Genomic DNA, 9,862 nt, shown 5'->3' with positions numbered 1-9,862 from the left:
CAAAAGTTCTTCATTTATGCAGCTATTACCAACTTTCTCCATGAAGTTTTACAGCCCTGCCTTTTTGTCTCTGAAGTCGCGGCTGCTGACGGTACTCGCTGTACAAATACAGAACAATGGGGAGCCTTGGCGTGGTTCAGCGCTCTACCAAAACTAAAGCGGCTTTGCCAAAATGAGAGGAAATGTCTATGTGTTGTTCTGCTACCGTAGGCGGAGTAAACGGGGCTTTAGGGAGTCCCTTATTGCCGTAGGAAGCTGTTGGGAATGGCATAACAGGAGAGGCTGCGGGAATATTTACTCGAAGCCCTGCGAAACTTGGAAAGCTGTTCGGCTCGCTTAATAAAATGTTTATATATCCTGTCCCCACACAAAAATGGTGAGGAAAGGAAGTTGTTTCCGACCAAATAAACTTTTTTGTTCATCAGAAAGTTTAAAAATAGCAAACCAAATTAGGTCATTTTAATCGGCGCTTAAGGAGACGGCCGCCCCCTCAGAGCCACTGCGCACGCGCGCCCCATCGATGACTCGGGGCGCGCCTGGCGCTGCCTGCCCGCTCCCATCCCGGAGCGATCGCTGCCCCGCGCCGCCCGGAGCCGCCGCCGCCGCCGGGGAAGCAGGAGGATGGTGAGGGGCCCCGGCGTGGGCCGGGACACGGGCCGGGACGGGCAGCCCCCGCCGCCCTGTCCCGCCCACGCAACCGGCGCGGGGGAGCCGGGAGGGCGGGCGGGAGGCAGCGGGCCCGTGAGTAAGCAGTTCCCGGGCCACGCGGGGCCGCGGGCGGGACTGGGCCTCGCTGCCGGCGTGAAAATAAATGGGAGCGGGGAGCGGGCCCTGCTTGGGTCCTGGAGAAATACTTCCGAGGCCCTGTGAGGATCCGTGTAAATATCTCTCCAGGGGTCTGGAGCATCTCTGTTACGAGGAGACTGCGGGAGCTGGGCCTGTTCAGTCTGGAGGGCAGAAGACTCAGAGGGGATCTCGTCAATACATACAAATATCTCAGAGGCGGGCTAAGAGGATGCTGCCAGACTCTTTTCAGTGGTGCCCAGTGGCAGGATGAGGAACAGTGTCCATAAACTGACACAAAAGAAGTTTCACCTCCACATGAGGAAAAACTTCTCAGCACTGAGGGTGGCAGAGCACTGGAACAGGCTGCCCAGGGAGGTCGTGGAGTTTCCTTGTCTGGCGACATTCAAACCCACCTGAATTTGTTCCCGTGTCACCTGGTCCAAGCTCGCCTTCCTTGGGGAAGGGGGGTTGGCCTGGATGATCTCCAGAGGTCCCTTTCAACTAACAGCTTGACAAAAGGAATTTAACAAAGCAAGAACTTATTCACAAAAAGGATGATTATTGGAATGGGCTGCCCAGGGCGGTGGTGGAGTAACCATTCCTGAAGGTGTTTAGGGAATGACTGGATGTGGCACTTAGTGCCATGGTCTGGTTGACAAGGTGGTGTTCCGTCCTAGACTGGACTCGATGTATCAGAGATCTTTTCCAACCTTATTGATTCTGGGATTCTGTGGAAAGAACCAGGAGTTCCTTTGGGAGCACTCTTTCTGTTAGCTTATTAGGGATACTAATGAGTTTTATTTTGTTCATTCCAGTTTCGCAACCAGTATGACAATGATGTCACCGTTTGGAGCCCTCAGGTAAAACCTTTATACACTTGCTCACTGGGTTTTCAACTTGCTTTCTGGGTTTTCTCCACCTCACAGCAGTGGTATTGCAGTCACAAAGGTTGTGCTCAGGTGCCTGAAGCTCCCTGCAGGCTGCCCCCCTCTCCCTTTGTAGGCTGTAGGTGTCCAGAAAGCCCTCAGCACATCCCTGTCTGCTGGTGCATGAACATGAGTGGTGCTTACCTGGGCCTTGTCACCTCCAAGTGCTTAAGGGAGTTGCTTGCTGAATGTACCTGTGAGGTACAAAGAGATGCTGTCATCTTTGGGAGGTTGGACTAGACAGTCTGTAAAGGTCCCTTCCAGCCCAAACCATTCCATGATTCTGTGGTCCATTTACAGACCTCTAGTAAGTTGGTAAGTAAGGTACAAAAGGCATGAAACAGTTTCAGTCTCCCCAATGTTAGGCCACTGCTAGGTCTTTCTCTCTTCTGCCCACTAGATAGTATTGGAAAGGAGCTATTTAGTTTATAATTGGGAGATTCAAGTGAGATTTGCATTTGAATTGGAAATTTTATTACCTCTGAATGAGTTTCACACTGTGTATTGTTGCTAAAAACATACGTGGTATGTTGTGAAACTTGCACAGGTTGTGTTGAAAATAAATATGCTGGAATTTTAAAAGCCAGTGTCAGCTGAGGTATTTAATATTGCCTCTTCTCTCACTATGGATATCTTAAGACAGAATACTTACAGAAAACCAGAGCCTTGGAAAAAGACTCATTTATATATTCAGCAAAACTAGAGATTTATTTAAAATGCAAGTAGCAAATTGTATTGGTGTAAAGCTAATGTATCATTAGTTTGTGGGTTTGTATTGCTACTGAAGTTCTTAATCATCTGGTACTATTGTATGTGAGACACATTTCCATACAGTGCAACAGAGAGTGTTCTATCCTTCCCATTCTCTGTGAAGACAACCTTGAATATTTCTGTGTTTTTTCAGTCAATACCATGATAGATGTGGGTGCCTTTGAACTGTTTTCATCCTTCTTAATGATTGTGTTTCTCTGGCAGGTTCTGTATCAGAAACTTTCAATTTTTTTATCTTATCTGTTACTTTGAAAATTACTTTTAAAACTATAACATTCTCATGAGACTTTTACTAGATATTGCGAAATCATCAACAGGACAAGTTTCTATGTTTTTCTAAAATTGCCTTGACAATATTAATAGTGTTAGTTTTTCTAAAAAAAGACATTTAAAATTGCTACTGTGCTGCAATTGCTACTCCATCCATTCTTGTAGGTGAGGCAGTGATGTGATGCCATAATAATTCTTGGCACTGCTAATACAGGAGAAAATCATACTTTATTAGGAGATGTTTTCAAATATGATAGTAAAGAAAAGGAAATAGATTTAAAAACTCAAAGTGGTTTCACATTTTTACAGTCTTGCATGTCATTCCTGACAGTTGACAAATTCAGGTCACAGCGATTCAGTGCTGCTCTTGGGCAGGAAATATCCTATGTTATTAAATTCCAGGTATAACAATGGATGAAATAGGACATTAGGGTCCTTCTAGTAGACTTAAATAAAGAACCTTATGCCCAAAAAACCCCAGCAACTTACAGGAAGGTGATTTCCTGTAGATCATCCCCTGCACATTCACCATAACAGCTACTGCCTTCCACTCCATCCCAGCTGGTGGGATGCAGCTCCATAGTGTCCGTGCTTGCAGGATAGGAGTGCCCACGTTAGGTGTCTGACATGGGCTGGAGTGCTGAAAGTGGGAAAACCTTAAGTGGTTCTGTTGAATGGACATTAAAGCTCCTGGCCACCTCTGCAGAACTTGTAGGGACTTCATTTTCTCTGAGACTTCTAGTCCTGTTTCAGACTTGACTGCAGTTGGCCAATAACTCGTTCAGAAGTTATTGGGGAATGGCTGGTGAGGCACAACAATTGCATAAGACTCATTTCTTCAACAAATTCGATTAAAAGTTAAGTGTCCAACTTCAGCTGGAAGTTCTGTCTTTGAATCACATTGGGTCAAACACTGATTCCTCTGAAGACAGTGACAAAAGTCTTCTGATTCTTGTAGTGTCAAGAGGATTCAGCCTTCCTTTTTGGTTTTCCTGTTCCTTTGTGTGCAGTAGTGGGTGGTTCAGAGATGGCCAGATTTTTATGGGTTAATGCTGAGGCATCACAGAAGATAACTGAGGAGATGTACTGGTTTAACCTGTTACGCAGTAGGTGTCCCTGTTGGAGTAAGAATCAAAGGTCTGAAAATGCAAACCCATTGGAAACTGATTCAGAGGATTAACTAGAGAATGATTGATGACCTTTGACTTGGTTTTACAGGGCCGAATTCATCAAATAGAATATGCCATGGAAGCTGTGAAACAAGGCTCAGCTACTGTGGGGCTGAAGTCGAAAACACACGCTGTCCTGGTGGCTCTCAAGGTGACTTCTAAACTCTGCTCTCAGTGGGGACAATAATGTTCATAGAAAAGTTTTGGTTTGGCAAATTAGTTTTGTGCGGTCTGTAGTTCTATGTGAAATGTAAATGCAATTACAGATTCCCTTTTCTTGAGTGCTGAAATATTTCCAGTACCTATGCAAGGCAGATCTTCACAAAATGGTGAAGGAAATGAGTGAAAGATTTTTTTTTCCTTTAGAAGATGTCTTCCTCTTTTTTTTTCTTTTCTCAAAACTTGAGTGAGTGTCTGTTGTTTCTTTTGTTCTGAAAGAACTGAAGTGGAATTAAGTTTTTCTTGTCTTCTGTTGCAAGTGTATAAATTTAATTTTTTTTTTTATTGTTTCACGAACATATTCAGTTCTTGCTATAAATGTTAGCAGATTTCTCCACAGTGCTTGGCAGACTGTTCAGTTTGCCACATAGCTTTCTCCTTTTACGCATAGAGAGCACAGTCTGAGCTGGCAGCTCATCAGAAAAAAATCCTGTACGTTGACAACCATATTGGTATCTCAATTGCTGGACTTACTGCCGATGCAAGACTCTTGTGGTGAGTATCCTGGTTGTTGACATACACAGTGCTGCAATAACGAGGGAAAGTTCATTCAGACTATTGCAAATGACATTTGCTGCTTGGCTAAGGATTAGTCTTGAGTTGCTGCTTTGTTGTATTATGCCAAAGACCTCAGCATGAAATTCAGGCAGGTTTTTAACTAGTTGGCAGGAATCTCATTGTTTGGCCCAAAATATTGCTCTTTGGTTTTGTTACAAGTAAAACAGTCCTGTCTGGTTTCCTCGGTGTGACAAGCAGTCTGAGACACTCCATCATTTCTTTCCCTCTGGCAGCTGCTTCTGTGTACACACATTTGAGAAAGTTATTAAACACATACAGTGCTCTTTGTGTGGGCTGCAGGGGGGCTTGCTTTTAGCAAGTTTAATCAGAAGGGGTAGGAAGGATTTCTGAAATTACTTTTAATTGCTGCAGTGTTATAAAGCACTGTTACCATTTAACCATTACCATTTTTCCAGAATATCCATCTGTTGCCTGCATGAACTTCTACCTTCTTTGCATTTGTTTGGCTGAAATACCCTTATACTTTATCAAACCTGTGGTCAACTTTCTCAATAACAATGATAGGTCATGTTGAAATGAAATCACGGAAAGCCTTTGACCCTTTTTCTCAATGAGCAGAGCTGAAACAAAAATGCCTACCTTAACAGACAAGCCTTGAGACAAAACCTCATTATGTCTTTGATCTATGCATTGATTTGATTTTTTTAAAAAAATTTTTGTATTTTTGCTCCTAGCAATTTCATGCGTCAAGAGTGTTTGGATTCTAGATTTGTGTTTGATAGACCTCTTCCAGTTTCTCGCCTAGTGTCACTAATTGGAAGCAGTATCCTTTTTTTATACACTTGTTATACTTCTATAGCTTTGTACTCCTTCATAAAATGAATTTCATCTATCACAGCTTAAAAGTCATATTAAGTTAAAAAAGTGTATTGCACAATTCTTTTTGTTCACACTGCCTGTGTATACTTTTGGAGAACATTGCATTTTGGTGCATCCCTGCTTGGTTTGGGAAATATCTTGGATAATTATCATGTAATGTTGAGATTGTTTCCTTAGCTTTCTTAAGAAACGCAGATTCCAACTCAGCGCTACGGCAGAAGGCCCTATGGAGTAGGACTGCTCATCGCAGGCTATGATGTGAGTAAGCTGCTCTGGCTGCTACTGATCTGCAAGAAAATGTGCTTAGTGGAGCTTTATGCAACAAATAGATGTTGAGAGGGAAAGATAGAAGAGGCAGAGTCATCAAAATTCTCTGAATAAGGAAATAATTTTCTCTATCTTACTTAAAGTGCTAATTAATAGCTGATCCTACCTACACTTACTAAGTATTTTAAGGTGCAAAAATGAGATTTGTTTATGTAAATATTTTGCTATTGATTTTGGATGCTTACAAACTATTGTTTTAAATACTTTCAATAAAAAAATGGATGTGGAAATCGCCATTGGCCTCTCTCTTACTTGTTTAGCAACAACATTTGCTTCATGCAACACACACAGAATCTCTGCCCTCAAGATTGTTGACATGAGGAGGAAATTACGCTATTGCCTGAAATTTTGGATGGCATGGTTTAGTCTACAGCAAGTTTTTACTTTTGTGTAGATAAGACAGAATGTGTGTAAAATAGCTGCTGCAAGCCATGACATAGGGAGCATATGTAAGCACAGTGGAGTAGAACAGAGAAACATTTTTTTTGTGCTAGCCATCCTGTCCACATAAAAACTGTATTTTAATGAAGAAAGTGTAAAGAAAGAGTTTATCCTTTTTTTTAATTATTATTACTGGGTTTTTTGTTTTGAAGGAATTGCATAAGAAGAGTTATGGGATCAGCAATATAAAATGTATTTCTGTGCATACGTGTAGGTGGGATGTACCATAAAGCAAAATTCTTTTAGAAAATGTCATGTTCCAGCAGGAGACTTGGTATGAATTTATACATTTGTTTAACATTCTGTGGGTTTTTTTTTTCCTCTTTGTAGGATATGGGTCCTCACATCTTCCAGACTTGTCCCTCTGCAAACTATTTTGACTGCAAAGCAATGTCCATTGGTGCTCGTTCACAGTCAGCACGAACTTACTTGGAGAGGCACATGACTGAGTTCACTGACTGTGAGTAATGGAACCCTCTTTACCTACTGGTATTCATCAATTCTGCAATTTATTTCCTGCTGCCACTCCATTCTTTTGCATTTAGGGAGATGAAGATAAATTTTGGGAGCCAGGTTCGGCATAACTGTAAATCTAACGCGAAGACAAAATCGTAGAGAATATGGTTGAGATTTTCATGTCTTAACATGTGGATGTTTATTACATCTAATGGAAAGAGAAGCTGTGCTCAGAAAAGCTGTGAAAAACCTAAAAAGCCTCTGCCCTTTTTAACCCAGGAGAAGTGTAATTGTTTCCATAGCAGAGCAGGGATAGAATGTCAGGGCAAGTATTTAGTGCTGCATTTAAAGTGGTGCATTTATTTTTGTATGGAATAATGATGAGGAACCATTGAATACCTGCTTGGGGGAAAAAAACTTGAATATCACCGAAGGCAAGGCAGGTGTCAAAACCAGATGCAGTTGACCTCAAATACAGGGGGAGGCTGGTATCTGAAGGAAAACTTTTATAACCAACTCTGCTCAGTACCAGAAAGGAGAGGAGCTCTGGGAGTCAAGCTCACCAAGCTGATTTCATAGTTGTCAACTAGGAATAGGAAGAAGGGGAAGGAGTGTCTAGAGGTAATACCATTTAGTTTTGTCAATGTCTTTCTGATCCCATTTGAAGGTAATCTAAATGAGCTAGTTAAGCATGGACTGCGAGCCCTGAGAGAGACTCTTCCTGCTGAACAGGATCTGACCACCAAGGTAAGGAAGAGGTTTCACTAAGGAACTTTACTGCCATTGTTACTGGAGGTACTGTGATAGAATTCTTGTGAAGTGTGGCTGGCACTGAAGCTTGCAAGCTGAATACTGATGGATAATACCATCTTTATTTCATGTCACTAGTTTATCTACTGTTCCCAGATCATCTCAGATTTAAGCCTCTTCACAGAAGTGATGCTTTCACTAAATAAGACATTGTTTCCCTGGTGGCTTTACTCTATTTTAAGCTTTGATGAGTGTTTAAGATGCATTACATGCAGCTGTAGCATCACAGCTTTGCATTGTGAGCATAGTCAGTAATTCACCTGGGCGGTAAGTGAAGGTAATGCACCAACAGTTTAGAGAGTATCCAGCATCACAAAGCTGCACAAACTTTTGACAAGGAATTGAGGAACTGTTGAAGAAGAAAATTCTAAGGATATCCATTGGTTGGTGTTCTGGCTGTGGCTGATCAACCATTTTCCATGTTTTTTTATTCTTAGCTCACCATGTTTTTTAGAAGTCTTAAAATATTGAAAATCAAAATGAGATGAAAATAGGTGATTTTGAGAAATTGTGTGTGTGTTATTAAAAAGAAAACAAAGAAATTGAAACCCTCAAATGGCTTTACTTAGAATATTTTGAAACATGATAGCTTTTTTAAGTGAAAGCTGTGAAGCCAAAGTTAATTGCAGGAAAATTCTTCTCATTGCTTTCAACACTTTGCTTGACAGAATGTTTCAATTGGAATCGTGGGCAAAGACATGGAGTTTACCATCTATGATGATGATGATGTAGCACCATTCCTAGAAGGTCTTGAGGAGAGACCACAGAGAAAGGTGAGTGGTTCAGATATGAATAAATAGGCTTAGTTGAAAGACAGTAATTAGATATGATCTATTATGTTTAAAATAAATTTAACTCTACTATTGTGGTAGAGTTTTAGAAAGGCAAGTTTTAAAATACGAAGTTACTATATGAACACTGTATAATGTTAACTGGTAACTCAGCTGCTTATTAAATCAATTTATGCTGAATTTATGCCAGGCTGTTTCAACGTCATCTTCTTTCATCATCTCTGATCTAGTACAAGTTTTCACTGTTTTGCAACAGAAGTGGCTGCATATGTTTCTCATGCCCTTTGCAAGATGCCTCCGTTGTCTCCTAATTACCGAGTCCTGCTCATGTTTAGTTTCAATAACAGTAATTTGTGAGCTGTTGGCTGACATGAGCTGCATTTACCACTCGTGGTGCTCCAATGGCAATAAAGCTGATATGTCAAATGTTGTCTTCTGCCCTCCTAAAATATTTCTTTTCCCTCTCTCTAAGGCGGTTCCGCCTGTTGAAGAAACCGTGGAAAAGGCAGAGGAGCCGATGGAGCACTAGTTGGTGGATGAGTTCCTCTGTTAATGTATAATTATCCAGGAACATTTATCCATTTGCTGGTAACTTTATCCTCACCTATTTTCGTTTTCTGACGCTACATTGTGAGGATTACTCGTAAAGAAAGAAACCAATCCACCTATCCTTAAAAGGCAGGAGGTCATAACTGGGTGTAACTGCTTGGACAAGAAAGGTGTAATCATTTTCTAAATAGTACATGATACTATTTTTTAAAGAAAAGATACTGTCTTTAACTCATCAGGACAAGTGGAAATAAATCACTTTCTTGGACTCTGCTGTGAGTTTGGTTTTTTTAGTCTGAAAAAACAACTATTCACAACTACTTGTGTCATATCAAGGTGCCATTGTTTGTTTGACTGTTTGTCAGAGTGAGTGTTTGCTTGCTGTAGAGAAATGTGGTGCTCTTGGAAACTGTTGAACTGAGAGGACCTTAAAATGCTTATGAAACCATAAAATAGTCATGGAACAAACAGGGTCCAGCATTTCCCTGTGTCAACTTGTCTCCACCTGAAAAGGCATTTGTGGTTATGAGGCTGAAGAAGCGTGAAGCTGACAACCAGCTTGTGTTTGGTTTTTTGGGGGGGATTTAGTCAACCCCAGCTCTTTTAGAACTGTGTCAGTGTTTCTTCAGAGCCATCAGCTAGCCTTGGGGCAGTACTGGGTATTTAGCTCACTGAGGGCCGAATTAGAGTAACAAAAGAGCACCTGAAGTCCGTCCCCCTTGCAGGTCTCCTGAGATGAACTGTGGAGTCTCTGCATTGCTGCTGAATGAACACGGTCTCCAGGGCTTTGTCCGTTCAGCTTGTTCTGCACCTGGTGCTCTTTGAATTTAAGCTGAATGCCACAAAATTTGGGACTAACAGTGACTTCCTCAGGGTCCTCTGCCACGGAAGCCCAGTGAATTGGTTTCCTGGGTGCAATGCTGTATTTTAAGGAAAATGAGTTCAGTCT

At 41.6% G+C, this 9,862-nt stretch overlaps 1 protein-coding gene across 1 annotated transcript; it reads left to right on the top strand.

Annotated features, from left to right (window-relative positions):
* Window positions 1-527: 527 nt before the first annotated feature.
* Window positions 528-9,181, top strand: PSMA1 (proteasome 20S subunit alpha 1). The gene is made up of 10 exons (XM_042038604.1): window positions 528-624; window positions 1,602-1,646; window positions 3,972-4,073; window positions 4,533-4,636; window positions 5,395-5,483; window positions 5,727-5,797; window positions 6,638-6,767; window positions 7,431-7,510; window positions 8,242-8,346; window positions 8,837-9,181. Exons 1-10 carry the CDS (start codon window positions 622-624, stop codon window positions 8,891-8,893), a joined length of 786 nt encoding a protein of 261 aa, XP_041894538.1. The 5' UTR covers window positions 528-621; the 3' UTR covers window positions 8,894-9,181.
* The last annotated feature ends 681 nt before the right edge of the window (window positions 9,182-9,862 follow it).

This window comes from Corvus kubaryi, unplaced genomic scaffold, assembly GCF_017639235.1.
Source record: "Corvus kubaryi isolate FWS band 111438036 unplaced genomic scaffold, C.kubaryi_AGA036_p1.0 37392, whole genome shotgun sequence".
Lineage (NCBI taxonomy): Eukaryota > Metazoa > Chordata > Aves > Passeriformes > Corvidae > Corvus > Corvus kubaryi.
Note: the sequence above shows the minus strand (reverse complement) of the source record. Positions and strands in the feature narration are given on the sequence as shown.

Bases quoted from the DNA above. Each gene is read 5' to 3' on its own strand.
- PSMA1 (XM_042038604.1), top strand. The intron at 4,074-4,532 runs GTGACTTCTAAA...TTTTACGCATAG, and splicing joins CTGTCCTGGTGGCTCTCAAG to AGAGCACAGTCTGAGCTGGC. The intron at 5,484-5,726 runs GTATCCTTTTTT...AGCTTTCTTAAG, and splicing joins AGTGTCACTAATTGGAAGCA to AAACGCAGATTCCAACTCAG.